Genomic DNA, 16239 nt, shown 5'->3' on the forward strand with positions numbered 1-16239 from the left:
GCCAGTTTGGTGAAGGATTTGAGTTGGTGGTAAGGAGAGGAAGATGTTCTGGCAGGCAAGCCATTTGTACAAGTCATCATGGATAATTCTACAATAGTCAGGGTGCTTATCTAGATGAGCTGGAGGTACAAGAAAGATGGTCATAGAGGGGCCTGGCACCATATCAATCCTTTGAACCAGAGAGCAATCTGCCTGGTGTTGCAAGGTTTCAAACTGCAGTTGCTGAGAAAGGTGGTGATGAACCTAATGGAAAACACTACCCCAATCGATGCATTATGTGAACAAGGGCACCAGAGTGGAAACTGTGCTGCTTCGGACATTTTTTTGGCGTAGGTCGTCCTGCGTCAATGACATTGTTACGTTGTTCCTCGAGGGCCTCCGTCCAGGGTCGACATCACCGGATGTTATATATGGGACGCACAGCGCCCGTAGACTCAGTTGTAGTTTTTTACCAGAACGTGTGGCACCAATCTCCTGCCAGTACGACTACAGAAAGCCTTGCGGAAACGTAAGCTGCAATCACATAGGAAATTCTGTATAGGGGCAGGCTGGGAGGGTTCGATGTGGAATATGTCGGAGGAATATCCCATCAAAAGAACGTTAACAGATAAGGTAACTAACTTGTTCTTTGAGGGGATTGTGTCCTCCGACGTATTCCACATCTCTGACAGACTCCCAAAGCAGTACCAACGTATGGAGGTGGGAAAAGAATTTCCAAATTTAGAATTTTAGAATGCCCAATCAAATTGCTGAATAGAGAACTGCCTTACCAAAGGCCAAATCCTGCTCATGGATGGAGTCCAGGGAATAGTGTCTCACAAATGTATGGACAGAGGCCCATGTGGCTGCTTCACAAATATTGCGAATAGGAACACCCCTCTGCAGAGCAGTGGAGGCAGCCGCACCCCTAGTAGAGTGAGCCCGTAAGCCTACCGGAGGGCGCTTTCCCGCCAAACAGTAACACTCAGCGATCGTCAAAATGATCCATCTGGACAAGGTCCGTTTGGAAACAGCCTGACCCAAGCGTCTTCCAGCATAACCAACGAAGAGCTGATTGTCCACTCTGACCCGGAACATCCATGAGAGATAGAAACTCAAAGCTCTCCTAGGATCCAACCTATGGAGCCTCTCCTCTTCCTTACCAGGATGTGGAGGAGGATAAAACGCCGAAGAATTGGCTTCTGGCTCAAATGAAATTCCGGTACAACCTTCAGAAGAAAAGAAGGCCGCACCCCAAGGACAACCCTGTCCTTATGGAACACAGTAAAGGGTGGCTTGGCGGAAAGTGCCTGCAACTCACTCATTCTGCGTGCAGAAGTAACCGCAACTAAAAATACAGTTTTAAAGGACAACAGCTGCAACGGACAAGAATGTAAGGGCTCAAACGGAGATCGCATCAGGAACTTAAGAATCAAATTCAAATCCCATCCCGGCACCTGGAAAGGTGACGGTGGAAATACATTAGTAAGCCCTTTTAGAAACTGAGAAATCAATAGAATCTTAAAATAAGAACACTCAGACAAGCACTTAAATATTGACAGCGCCGCCAGGTAACCATTAATGGTACCCACTTGCAGGCCCTTGTGGGCTAATGAAAGCAAAAAAGGCAGAACCAAAAGGAATTAAACTTTTGAAAGGATTCACATTCTGTACCCTGCACCAGTTGCAGAACTTTCTCCATTGGCAACAGTACAGGGCTTTCGTTGCGGGCCTTCTGGCCGAAAGCAACACCTCCATCACGTCTTCAGGGAGGTCCCAATCCATATACCTCAACCGTTCAGATACCAAGCATGAAGGTTGAGAGACTTGACCTCTGGATGGAGAACCCCAACCCCCCTCCCGTGAGAGCAGATCGTCTCGGTAGGGAAGACAGAGTGGAGGGCAGATGGACATGTTGAGAAGGTCCAGGTACCACGCTCTCCGGTACCATGCCGGAGCAATGAGTATCATTCGGGAACAGAACCTCCGCAACACTTGCGGAATGATGGGGACTGGAGGAAACGCGTACAGCAGAGGGAAGGACCACTCCACTACGAACGCGTCCCCTAAGGCTCCTCTTGGATGAAATCCCTGTGAGAAGAATCTTTCGCACTTCCAGTTGACACTGGTGGTGAAGAGATCCACTTGTGGGGTTCCCCAAAGGGTGAAGATCTCCAAAAGAACTTCCTGAGCCAGCTCCCACTCGTGAGAGACTGTGCCCTGCTGCTCAGAGCGTCCGCTGCCGCGTTTTCGTCTCCAGCCAGATGAACTGCCGAGATCGAAATTTCCTGCTGGATGGCCCAGAACTAGAGCTGCATCGCCTCCCTGCACAGTGGGAGTGACCCTGCCCCCCCTCCACCCTTTTGGTTGAGGTAGTACATGGCCACTGTATTGTCTGTCATAATCAGGACATTCTTCCCCCGCACAGGCGGCAGAAAAGCCTTCAGGGCTAGCCAGACAGCCCTCAGCTCCAGCAGATTGATGTGGAGTCTGGACTCCGACGGAGACCAACGACCGCTGGCTGTCAACTCGTTGGCATGAGCTCCCCATCCTGTGAGGGACGCATCCGTCCGCGATCGTCACCTGCGGCCACGGTAGCCAAAATGGTGCTCCCTTCATCAGATTGCCTTCGACTGCCCACCCCAGAAGATTCTGGGCAACCGAGGGCAGCACCTGAACGGGATACGACATCCTGCATGAGAACTGCGACCACTGCATCTTGAGAGCCCACTGCAGAGATTTCATCCGCAGCCTGATGCAGGATGCCATGAGCCCGAGCAACCTCAAGAACTCGAAAGCCGGGAGACACTGGGCATGTTGAAACTTGTCCACCATCTGCAGAATGTGATGAGCCCTTACCTGGCGAGGCGAACACTGCCCAGTGATGTGTCTAGCACTGCTCTGATGTACTGGAGCCGCTGGGTAGGTGTCAAATGAGACTTAAAGTTGAGGGAGAAGCCCAGCTTGTGAAGGGAGTGGCAGGTGATGTACAGATGATCAAGGACTTGCTTGGGAGAGTGCGCCCTGATCAACCAATCATCCAGGTAGGGGTAGACGTGAATCCCCCTTTCCTGAGATACGCTGCCACCACCACCACCACCATCAGCTTGGTGAAGATCCTCGGGGTGGAGATCAATCCGAACGGCATGACCCGAAACTGAAAATGCAAGTCGCCAACCCCAGGTACTTCCTGTGCTTGGGATGAATCAGCACATGAAAGTAAGCATCCTTGAGGTTGAGAGACACCAACCAATCCTGAAGTTGAAGGGCCTGGAGGACTTGAGAACGAGTTACCATCTTGAACTTGTCCTTCCTGAGGAGCTTATTCAAACCATGCAAGTCCATAATGGGCCTCAATCTGCCGTCTTTTTTCGGGATCAAAAAAATATGGGGAATACCACGGGATCAAAAAAATATGGGGAATACCACGGGATCAAAAAAATATGGGCAATACCATCCCTCGTTCCTCTCCACTACAGGCACCAGTTCTATGGCGCCTTTCTCTAGCAGGGATAGGATTCACTGCGCAAGGAGCAGATCCGGACACTTCAAAGAGCGTCCCCGGTGGATTGTCGTGAGGCCTCTGCCGGAAAGGAAGACCGTGGCCGTGGGCTATGATCTGCAGAACCCACACATCTGAAGTAATGGCACGCCATTCTCCTAGATGCTGGGCAAGTGTTCCCCCAACCGGCAAACCCTGGGACATGGCCTCATGACTGAGCTGGTGCAGCAGCGGCAGTGCCTGAGGACAATGAGGCAACTGCCCAAGCGGCTTTGGCACTCCGAGTACCCTGTTTTCCACCACGGGTACTTTTACAGTGGCCCCTTTGACTGGCAGCTCCTCTCGATCTACCGAAAGAGGAGTAGTAACTAAAGGAACCTCCCCTCCTTTGATGTCCCCTAGGACGAAAAGGTGGAGGATGACGAACTGCAACGCTCAAAGACTTCACTGCAGCTTTGGAGGTCTGCAACCTCTCAAGGCTCTCGTCAGCCTTGCTGCCAAACAGATGGACACCATCAAAGGGCATGCTGACAAGCTTGGATTGCACATCAGGAGCAAACCCCGACTTCCGCAACCACGCAAACCTGCGTATCACGGTGCTCACAGCCATGGACCGGCTGACAGTCTGCCGCGTCCAAACCCGACTGAACGGATTCACACACGACATTCTTGTCATCTTGCACGAGGGCTAGAAAACCATGCCATTCTTCCCCTTCGGGAATATGCTCAGCCGCCAACGATGCGCAGTTCCACAGAGTGTGAGTGAATCTCGCCAAGGCACAAACGGAGTTGGCTGCCTTCAAAGCCATACCTCCAGAGGAAAATACCTTCTTTGCCCAGCCATCAAAGTGCTTGTCGTCCCTATCAGGAGGGATGGTAGGGTACGCCGCCTGCTTTGCTGGGGCCGTAGCCGCCTGCTTTGCTGGGGCCGTAGCCGCCTGCTTTGCTGGGGCCGTAGCCGCCTGCTTTGCTGGGGCCGTAGCCGCCTGCACCAAACTCTCCGGAGTAGGGTGCGATGACAAGTATCAGGGGTCACTACTGGCTGGGCAGTATTTTTTCGGAAGCGACTTACTAATTGCCGGGAGACTCTCCGGAGCAGTCCAAGCCGCTGCCACCCTTCTTTCTAAAGCCATGTGAAATGGCAACACCGGGTCAGTGGTTGGACCCTGATCCAGGATGTCCATGATCAAACTCACCAGGTGGAGCAGACCACCCCAAGTACTCAGTCCCCCTTGACATAAGACACATATACAAAGATTCGGCATGCAACCCAGGCTCAGGCCTGTCAAACGCCACCTCCGGAGAGGTGTCCAGAACACTGGCATCATGCAAGGACAGACGGAGTTCTTCCATCGGACTGTTCCCAGACAACAAGTCACCAGGGACAGCAGGAGGCACAACCATCTCCTCATCAGACCCTTCTTCCAACTCAGAAATGTAATCCAAGGGTTGGAACTTATCTCTGGGGGGGAAGGACCAGAATAGGGCTAAAAAATAGGCCTCACCGACTTACTAAGAGCCTTTCTCTGAGGTTCCACAGCCCCCCGGGGCACCTCCGTTAATGCCTCAAGAAACACTGAAGGAATCGGCGTCAACGTCGAGTGAGGCGCCGACGGCATCAACAACCTCCTTGAGGACCGGGCCCTGAGAGTGTCCCTCGACAGACACGGTGCTGATGGCGTCGATTACTTCTTCGAAGCTGGAGCCCCAAGAGAGCCCTTCGATGGGCACAGCGCCGATGGCATCAACACCTTCCTCGAAGACTTCACAGGATCCACCGGTCTCGAGGGCGTCGAGGACCAGGACCTGGCACGGCTACGGTGATCTTCTTTGTCCGATCGGAACCTCAATGGCTCTCGATGATCACGGCGACCACCCGAGCCCGAAGACGTGCGAGCAGTGGACCAAGCTCGTTCCCTGCCGGCTTCTTTCGAAAGCGCGGGCGGAACAGTGTCTTGCGATTCAAAAATCGCCATCATCTGCTGGCGGAATGCATCCCATGCTGCCGGCAACGAAGACTTGGTAGAACAAGTCAACCGTCTCGCGGAATCTTCCGATGAGGACAGGGAAGGCGACCAATGACAGCACTTCCTGGAATGCCTCGAAGAGGCAGAGGAATGGCAGGAACCACTCCGGGACCGAGACCCCCTGGACTTCTGGCGACGCAGAGTCACCTCTAGAATCGTCGGTCGAAAGGCCAGCGGATTTCGACTTATGTGGCTTAGACACCCTACCTACCTTTAACTTCTTACATTCCCACAAGGCCTTTGATGTCAGGGACTGGCAGTCATCGCAATCGTCAGTGGCGTGGCTTTCGCTGAGGCACCAGAGGCAGATGTCGTGCGGATCCTTGATGGACATCTTCGAAACGCAGACACGACATTTCTTAAAGCCCGAATTCGGGGTCGCAGAAGAAGAAATCGTAATCCAAAAGTAAGAATCGAGCGCACCTAGATTCCGAAGCAAACACGTTTGCAGAAAAAAAACGAACTGAGGCTATGGGTGCCGTGCGTCCTATATATAACAACTGGTGATGTCGACCCTCGACGGGGGCCCCCCCTCGAGGAACAACGTATCGACCCAGGACGCACTATGCCAAAAATAATTATGGAGCAGCACAGCTGTGGTCATTACCTGTCAGATGTGGAATACATGGGAGGACACAATCCCCTCGAAAGTGTTTTATTCCACTGGAATTTGTGTAAGGATGAAAATTACATCGAGAATAACTGCACCACAGAATATGAGAATTCCAGTGCCTCTGCTTACCATCCATATTAGATTTTCCTGTGAACAGAGCTGTGACAACACTTACTCAAAACCAGTCTTGCAGCTAAGAGGCACGCCACCACCCATTGTTATTCCCTTAAAAAAAAAAAAAAAAAAGGAAATTTCGCCCAACACAAATTGCAAACAAACATATAGGCACCTACGCCCTGCTTCTATCCACAAAGCCTAATTGCTATTTTCGAATTAGTAGCCAGCAGAGCAGTGGCTTAGGAAGTAACTGTACTAATATTACTGTTTGATTTCAAGAGTAATTGTAAGGGGAAAGAACGTCTTTTAATTAGGCATAAAGTATCCCTATTTCCAAAGCAAATTACTTTTCTGCTCCCTGAAAAACATTTAATTCCATGTAGGGAGTAAAATCTCATCAAAACCCTGCTTGTAACCCTGACATAGGAAGTGAAATAACAGGGAACAAAATACAGCCTATAGTTTTGCCTACCCTTCCTCACCACAGCTTAAACAAAATTCAACAAGAGCCTTACTGGGGTTTCTTATGGAGCCTGTTGAAGGAAAGCACATGCATTTGCCTTTTATGTTAATAGCAGTATTCCCAGAGGTACAACAGTTAGAGGTCCATCTTCTGTAACTAGAGACCCCTCTTCTGCAATTCAATAATACCAGTTAAACAAGATGCATGGGGATGATAAGGGCACAAAACACACAATTACATGAAAAAGCCCTAGGCTAATGAGCATAGAAAGAAACAGAAGGTGCAGTTTCTTAGACTGCTCGTAGTTTCCTATCCTTCAACAAACAAACACATTTCCTTTACTGTGCTGTACTGCTGAAACATCGGACTTGGTTTTTTAAAGTTGCTGATTTGTTATCCACTGCCAATGAGTGGCCTCCTGTGCCTTTCCCAATACCCTTCTCCAGCACCTGTGCTACCGACCAATACAAGTTGACCGGGCTCTGTAAGAAGTGAGGGATTACAGCCGTAAACCACTCAATGGGATATTTGCATACCCACAAGACTTTGCAAGAAAAACATATTTTAAGCTTCATTGTGATTGTATGGGCAATTTAAGAAAATTGCCATGAATCTGCATTATGCAATTATTTTGCAGTTCATTTAAGATTGTTTGCAACATACCCCAGCATAATATTATTTGGTAGGATTATACAAGTGCTCAGTGAAAACATTTTTCTTTAGAGCAGAGAGTTTCAATGTAATTTGGTAAGGCATATGCCCAATGGAACTCTGAAAACTTGAAAAGGATGCAGATTGTGTGAAAAGCATAGCTGTCTGAATATCCATTGCCCTAATACAATGTACAAGTAATAGCATAGTCCCTGCCCATTAACTCTGCCAGACCAAGTAAAAGATATTGCAATGTTGTTCTCCACTTACAGGGTAATGTTAGCATTAGCAATGCTGAAGTAGGAGACACTGAGTTAGACATTTGATTTCTCAAAATCCTTAGAGGGCAAATAATATTTGATTTTGATAATGCATTAGATTGCAGGGGTACCGTTTCAAAGTGTTTGTATGCATATGTACAAAGAATGCGAAGCATGGGGTGAGGTTACACATTCAATTAGTCTGCTTACTTACAGTCCATATCAGATGTTTGTGCTCACAGTTGGGTTACATAGTGTGGATGGCACTTTTGCTAAGGCACCATGAGTAACACACATTCTGGTGCTTGAATGTTATTCATATTGCAACAGGCATACAAGTGGACGTAGGTACAAACCTGCTAACCATTCCCAGAGCCAACATAGGCAGAGTCAAGGTTGTCCTGTAACATCTAAATGTGGACTGAGGCGGAAGTTAGAGACATAAAGGTACAAGTATGGTAGATTCAGGTATAGAAGTCATCAGTGGGGAGGGACAGTTATTTGATTGATGTATGTGTGAATATCGGAGTTATATCTTCTGTTCATGGAGCCACTTTTTCATATTCATTTTAACCTCTTGTTCTGTTTATGGTTTTTAAGGTCACACTTTCATGGTAGTGTAATGTAAATAGACCAGACCAGAATAACAAGACTACCTAGTATAATTTAGTTTTATTTGGAGAGAACCCAAATGGCAGTTAACTGCTGTGGCTTGTGCCTTATTCATTCTTGAGAAGATAGGAATTGTCTGTGTGCGCTGCTCAAATTTTTCTGGGCGGCACTCAGAAGGGAGTTGGGCAAGTGCACAGCTTAGAGGGAACTTTGGTAGAGAGCAATAGGCCCCTCCCACTTGGTTGCTTCCCTGGAAAGGATTTTCCCTTGCTGGGTGCTATAAAGAACAATATACTGATCTTAGTTTTGGTCTTTCTCTGTATGTACTCCTTGATATGCTCTGGTGTTGATCTGGAGAACAGCGCCCTCCACCTGGCCAGTCGGTTCTTTAGTGACTGGGAAGTAAGTGCATCGCACACAGAGCAGCTGGCCTATCCGTGGTCTTCACCGAGGTAGTAGAGGCACAGCGCATGCAATGTGTGAAAGAATCCGTCGCAGGCCTGGCACCTGCTGAAGTCTGCCGCAGCCGACATGCGCTGGGGAGGGGCGAGGTACTGGAGGACGGTGTATTTATCTCTCTTTAACAAAGTAGCGTGCTTAGTACAGAATAAAATAAAGGGAAGAAAATTCCTGGGGAAGATCTGATTGTATGGAATTACGAGGAAAATAAGGTCTCAACCACAGCATAGGTAAAACAGGTTTGCTCCAATCGACGTGGAAAAGAGGACTGAGGTGTGGCACCGGTGGGCGGAGTAAAGGGAGCGCATGCTCCCGGAGCCGCACCCCCATGTGCAACTGAATTTAAAGGGGAAAGACAATTCTTCTGAAAAAGGTTCCATTCCCGTCCCTAGCAAGGGACCCTCATACAGTATGGAGGAAAGGGGACAGGACGTTCCAGTACTACCTTATGCTGAGCAAAAGATCTAGTATTTAACAATGCCAATTTAATTTTTGAGGTAGCAGGATTATTAACATGGCCATGCTTATGCTAGAATAACTAACATACATACATACTCAGGGGAGGCACATGTCGAGTAGAACATACAGAAAACGAACCCGGACTCTCCACATTCATTACGGTAATAGATTGCAATTGCATCCTAAAACATAAGAAAAGGGAAGGGTGAATGTTTCCTGGCCAGGAAAAGGAATACAGTAGACACAAATGGAAAATATAGTTTTATGAAGAAGTCATCACAAATTACAAATCAAAGTGGTGCTGTTGAGATGTTTGTCAGAGTAATGTTTGCACCAACGCGATGCATCCAGAGAATGTAACACAATATGATCACCCACCAAGCAATTGTAGGATAGGCGGTTTTCAGGTAACATGGAATTGTCAATGTTAGCCCTGGACATTTTTTAGTTTGCACGTATGCACACACACATTAGGCAATAGTATTGGATTTAAAGATTCACACAGGGCACAAAGTAGTTAATATGGGCTAACTTTAGGCACAGGAATATTTTGCATTTCGGGAGTCGTGCTGCTATATTTTACAATAAGTGTTCTTCATTAATTTTAAAAGAAAAAAGAAAACCAGTCCCAATAAGAACAATGAAAACAAGAGTAATGAAGAGAGAAAGGAAAATTGAAGTACTTCATGAGAAATGGAAAAGGAAATGAATCAATATATGTTGAGCAGTGTGATCCTGTCAGCGCTGCGGCCACCTACTCGCCCCTGCTCAACTGCCAGGTCAGAATGAAATGTAATGACATCAGACAACTACTGGATGTCAAAAACTCATGGCTAAAGATCATGGTGCTCCAGACAGAAACAATACCTGGTTACGTATCTTGGCAGAAAATAGGATGATAAAAGTATTTAATTTCGACATTTGAACAGGGTCGTAAACACATCACATATATGGGATTGGCAATTCCTTGACTTGCATAGCGAAGCAGAATATTTCCACTTCTCTTCCAAACACTACAGTAAACACTTATCCTTGGTGACCTGGAAGACTAAATGAAATCTAAAGCTGGGGGTGCGCATCTATATCATAATGCTATTACAAAGGCGGCTTTTCATATTCATTTGCTTCAAATTCCTGGTGCTTCAACCTCTTCTAATTTTCCCCATTTCTAGGCTGTCTTGTGACTACATTCTAAAAACTTTCATTTACTAATTATAAAATAATCTATGCATATACATTACACCTATGCACTCCAGTCGGTGCAAAGTTAAAATGATTTACTAGCTGCTTTATTGCTGATTGCTGGCTCACTTACTAGTGCTTCTTCCCAACACAGAAAGAGCTTGCCATGCGAATGCATGTCGCCCTCCATTGTAGAGACCTCTCTTAACCACAGACACCACAGTACCAGATTTGGCACAGGTGGGTCAGTGCAGTGGTCAGATAGGAAAGGGTCAAGCAGAAATCAGAAGCATGGCTTTCTGTCAGTACCCGACCAAAAGTGCAGAGCCAGTTACACAGTACTGGAAGTCGCATAGCTTTTGGCCACAAGAATCCCTTCTATTGTGAATTTCAGACAACTCTCACCGTAATCTTTTACCCTAGATTTGATGTGCTTCTCTTGCCCAGTAAATAATATATTTACTTTTCCTGTTCTCACAGAAGCAAACAATGGGCTTGGAGTATTTAGACCGTTTATTAATTCCCTAAAACATTCACTACTGCTGGTGTCTATCAAAATAAGTTCATGTAAAATGATTGCATTTTACTGTAGTCCTATAACACCCTTGCCCAGAAAACAACCAGTTTAATATATGGCCAAGAGGCCTTTTGACTGGGCGGCACATACACAGAATCAGTAGATAAATGCATTTTTCTTAATGGCCACACAATACGCCATCTACAAGACTTGTCTTCGGGCTGATTTGCTGAAATGCCATAGAATTTTAAATGACAAGGAATGCATATACTATATATTCAGCCACACCTGCACTATATGCAACACTGTCACAAACAGCAACGCTCACATGTAACTACCATTCTTCTGTTACAGCTATGGTACTAGTACAGCATTCTGCATGTGCACTTGCTGGCATTCTGGAAGGTATAGTGTATCAAACTAAATAAAATGCATTGCAAAAAATCTGAACAACGACTTAAAACAAAGTGCAGTACAACATTAGTAAATACTCTAAATTATAAGCATTTCACTAGAACTAAACTCTTGAAATTCATTATGCCACTTAAAATCAAAAATGGGGCTTCCACTACTTAGGAGCAAATTCAAATGCCAAATGCTTCAAGTCAAACGGAAAAAGGACAGCATTGCCCCTCCTTCACACGTTATATGAATGTAACATTCAACAAAATGCTTCCCTTGCATCACTTTTTTTTTATACATGTGCATTGTCAATCAAGGCGAAAGAAGGTACTTTGCATGAAAATCAACAAAAGAGCTGAATAAGTCCATGGGCAGCGAAATCGGTCACAGCATCTTAAGTGCAAGTAAACAGATCTGTACAGGAATTAATTGATCATAACTTAGTATGTCCACTAACAAACTGTTCCCTCCCTGGAGTCACACTGTTCAGATAGTGCAGGACTGTGGGAAGTGATTGAACGATCATGTCGATGGGCTATGTTGCATGTCCAATCAAGACGCTAGGACACTTCGCCTAATAATGTCCGTTTCGTACCTCCGATTGATGCCACTGTTGGGTGCCAGCCTTTGCTGCCTACATTTCTTCTCTGATGCTTCACTTTCTGAATCACTCATTTCAGCATCTGGGACATAGCCATCATTTTCATTGTCTGTCTCAAGTCTTCCCTTTGTCCTGTCTCGTTCATTGGGTGAATCTTTTCCAGAGTACTGACATTGAGAGTTTTGTTGGCAAGCCTCTTCTTGGGGCCCGCCCTGTTTTTCTCCCTTTTTTGGAATTTTGAACCCTCCCCAGTTTTTGAGTGAACATTTGGGCATTGTAGGCCCTTTTGCTGCAGTCTGGTTGTAGTGCATTTTGAAAACTGTCTGACTGCACCGGGGCGTCAGCTCTGCAGAAGGTCTCTGGACACTCAGTTGCACAGACTTGCCACCATAGTTAGTCACAGCCCTTTTACTCTCAGCCTGCTTATGGGGCGGGCCTGAGGCTCTCGAGGATTTATGACTGGGCCTTGCATGCTTGTCTTTTATTTCTACTTTGGTGTCCTCACAGCGGGAATGGTTATCCCTTCTTTTTCGTTCTGTAACCACAAGGTCATTTTTCTGCAGTTCAGTTGCGGTTCCAGTCTCAACAAAATAAGTTTCACAGCTGGTATGGACTACAGCAGAGTACTTTTTGGGAGAAGAAGGCTGCATGAACAGGATTCTTTCAGATTTGTTTGGGTGCCAAAGTTCACCTCTTTTGTGGGACTTCTCCAACTGTTTTCTGAAGTATGCAGAGTGCCACTTTAGATCCTCTATCTTGGGAGCATTTGAAGCTGCCGGTTTGCTGTTAAACAGTAGCATATTTTCTGCTGAGCATGAAGCGTGAACTCCTTTAAAATATAATTTTAAAAAAAGCAATTAGAACAGATTAGATGAAGTGCATTGATAGCATGTGCACAGTACAGGTATTAAACACAACCATTGTTTCTTCAGCAATGCATTGATTTTAGAGCACCAGAGTACCAACTTGTTTCACATTTTCCATGTAATGTATCACCTATTCTCTCTTGTAACAATCATCTAGAATTCCAAGTTTTCTATATACAAATTTCACAATATCTGGACAGTTACGCCAAACATTAGTAGCTCAGCAGACTTCAAAGACTTGCACTCACCTGAGAAGGAATAAATAAACAATCCATAGGATGTGTAACATTAGCCACATCTGTGAACCTTCAGGCTGACTGTCTATAAGCCATGCTTAATTGCTTTAAGAGATTTGGTTCTAAGGGATCAAATGTCTTCCACCTCCCTACTTTTGGTTCGTACAACATAAACCAATGGTCTCAAGTGCAATTGACAGCTTTGAGTCATGCAAAAGGAATTATCGAAGGTAGGCATGTATATGACTTTTATAGTAACATTTAATTACTTGGCAGTCTGACTCCTGCCTATCCTTAACCTCTGAGTAAAGAATAAGGCAAAATAACTTGATGTGGTTAAATTACAGACGAGTCACATTTCAACCAAATACTGCCAGAAACCTGGAATTATCTGGACGCCAGTTTCAGAGGAAGACATGATCACAGAATATATGTGGACTACTAGTGCTTGATGGCTCTACCCTGCACAACACTACCTACAACGCAACCAATGCCTCATCTCTGTTGAAATGTGATTTTTTGCAATGTGTACCACGAGGACCGTATAGCAGTGGCAAGTGCAAGAAATGATACAGAAAGCAAGCATCAGCTGTAAATATATTCAGAGTATTGCAATTTGTGATGAAACTGCTGGGATGAATATTAAACCTGCTGTTGATTTGATGCAGAACAGTTTTGTCCAACCTTTTGAGTATGGGGCTGGGTCATGAACCTTCTGCCCCCAAGTAGGTCGCCAAGCCCAAATGAAAGATAACCTAGGAAACTATATCAGATTAGGAAGTGACACTAATGCCATGAGAGGAAGCAATAATACAATGGATTGCAAATGTGGTTTAAATTGCTAACGAAAAATCAATATACAAGCAAAAATAAAATTCTCCAGCTTCAAAAGCCTCATTAATTTAATGTAAAATACTACCATATATGCCTGGAATAGTCACCATCCGTAAGGTACAACCTCACACGTAGAGATGCTATCAAATGCCATTTACAGCTCCAAAGGGTTTAAGTATTATCAGGCAATGCTGGTAAATACCTCATTTGCCTGGTAGAGCCACCATATGCAAGGCACAGACTCACATTTGTTGTGCCATCTCACAGTATACCCTGTGCAGGTTCTAATGCCCCAGTAATGTAGTTTAATGCCAGCCAATGTTGCATACCCTTAGTAGATTTATCATATGTAAGAATCATCACCACAAGTACAGGTTCCGCCATCAAATGCTAAGTGGAACCGCAAATACATCAGTGAATGCCACGCAACGCTAGTTGTCTCGCAACTGTTAGATTAATCTTATGCAACACACATCCCCCGTATTTGCAGCTGCTGCTATGATATGACACGTGTAGTCTCAAAAAAATTGGCTCCATACGCGATATACATCCAAACATGTCCACATGCTTTCATTTAAATGACCCAGCACCTGCCACTGTTCAATCAAATGCACAGTAGCACAACATACACTTTCACTACAGTTAAACTACATGACAATGCCAAGTGATAAGATGGATTTCTAAAATGAACCCTGGTGGGCAGATTTTAGGAGGCCACTAATTATGGTGAACAGGGAGACAGTGTTTAGCCAAAACCCAATCAAGGCAGAGTGGTCAACGCTTAATTTCAGGAGTGTGTGGGGTCTGGTGCCCCAAATGAGTACTCAGAATACCCACCAATAATTGAGCTTAGGCAGTCAGTTATAACATTAAAGTTATTCATTTAGGCTTTTAGAACACACACAAGCAGCAGTTAGTAATATCACACAAAGTCATAAAAAAAATCTATACATTCACCACCAGTAGGCTCACTTACAATAAACCACTAAATAACTAACTATGTGAAATAGCTACGTTCTCAAATGTAGGTAAAATTATGAGAACCAGTCACAAGTACAATTCCCTTACTTAAAAAGTCCCGCCCTAAAATGTATGGGCCCTAGTCCCCAAAAGTCACAGGTTACACTACAAGGCTTCTCTCAATAAGGTACTCTTTACAGGGTACAGGGATGCCATGAGTTTGTGGTGGTGATTCAACACAGTTAAAAACTATTTCAAAGTTAAACAACTATTTGTCAGGGGTGGGTAAGTACTCCTCTGTCTTCAAGACCCAAGGCTAAGCCAGGGGCTGGATAGTTGACTTAGGGTCAACGATCAAAGGTAAGTAAAAGGGAGATCGAAGACAAAGGGTTTTTCAACCAATGTATATCTATGGAGGGGGGGGGGGTAAGGCATAAATATGCTTACTTATCTCCCACCCACCAAGATTTTCCCAAGGGTCACAATGGATTGTTTGGGGAGAGACCAGGGGGAAAAAAAAAGATTTGTCGGGTAGGAGTTCTACCATCCTTTCTTTGGATGAGATGTGCCCATGGGTTGCAGGTTTGAGTGCTCTTCTTGTTCGGGTGCAACTGCAAGATACAAGCCCAGTTGAAGAAATGCAGACTTTCATGACATAGACCTCCTCAGGACACTTCACGTGATGGAGGCAAGTTGCAGCGACTATCACCATTTGCAGGTGATGACAGGCGTCCAAGTCGCAGTCAAAGAAGCAGCTCCAGGACAGGTTCCCCTTGATGCTAGGAAGCTGAAAAGTCAGGAGAAGGCCTCATATGACACAAGATGGTGACCACCAAAGTTCCAAGCTTCAACGCAGATGGCGATGATTCTGGCAAGCCCATGAGGGAGCTGGTCCATCCACTGTGCAGTACAGTGACACTTCTGAAGGTTATTGGGGCATGCAACCTCGAGAAGACGTTGGGACTAGTTGGACCCATTAGTGCGAGGGTCGAAGTACTGATGAGGGTCTTCTGAAACCAAATGGACAAGCAGGGCTTCACCGGTCCAATCAATGAAGGGGATGGGATGCTGGTCCACTGCAGAAGTCGTCCTTGGGTCATCAACAGGCTGCTTTTCTTCGAAGGATTCTTGGTTCCAACATCGATCTCAAGAACATCTGCAGGAGTACTCTTATCCAAAACTGGAGCTGAAAGCAAGTCCAAGACCACCCAAGGATCTGCACCAAACAGCTAGTAGTTGTCCATTTAAGGACAACTAATGGTTTCACATCCACCCCAGTAGTAGACTTTCTGGCACCAGTGTTGTAGACTAAGACTAGTCCTTCCAAACCCCTTCCTTTCCTGGGTCATTTTATGGCATTGCCATTTTAGGGCAAATGTATGTATTTATTTATATATATATTTATAACGCGCCATAGTTTGCAAGCATCAGGGCGTGAAAAAAACATGTGGGCTGGTTGAAACAGGACAACGAGAAGTGAAGGACACAAGTGTCAGGAT

General features: G+C 45.7%; 1 protein-coding gene across 2 annotated transcripts in view; it reads right to left on the reverse strand.

The window, feature by feature from the left end:
- Positions 1-9390: 9390 nt before the first annotated feature.
- The window catches only part of JADE1 (jade family PHD finger 1), a 961679-nt gene continuing 954830 nt past the window's right edge, over positions 9391-16239 (reverse strand). For both annotated transcript variants that reach the window (XM_069631059.1, XM_069631060.1), the window contains exon 11: positions 9391-12673. In XM_069631059.1, the coding sequence (XP_069487160.1) occupies positions 11796-12673 (878 nt within the window). In that variant the 3' untranslated portion in view covers positions 9391-11795. The remainder of the gene's footprint in view (positions 12674-16239) is intronic.

Source organism: Ambystoma mexicanum, chromosome 6q, assembly GCF_040938575.1.
Source record: "Ambystoma mexicanum isolate Mex_15411 chromosome 6q, UKY_AmexF1_1, whole genome shotgun sequence".
Classification (NCBI taxonomy): Eukaryota; Metazoa; Chordata; class Amphibia; order Caudata; family Ambystomatidae; genus Ambystoma; species Ambystoma mexicanum.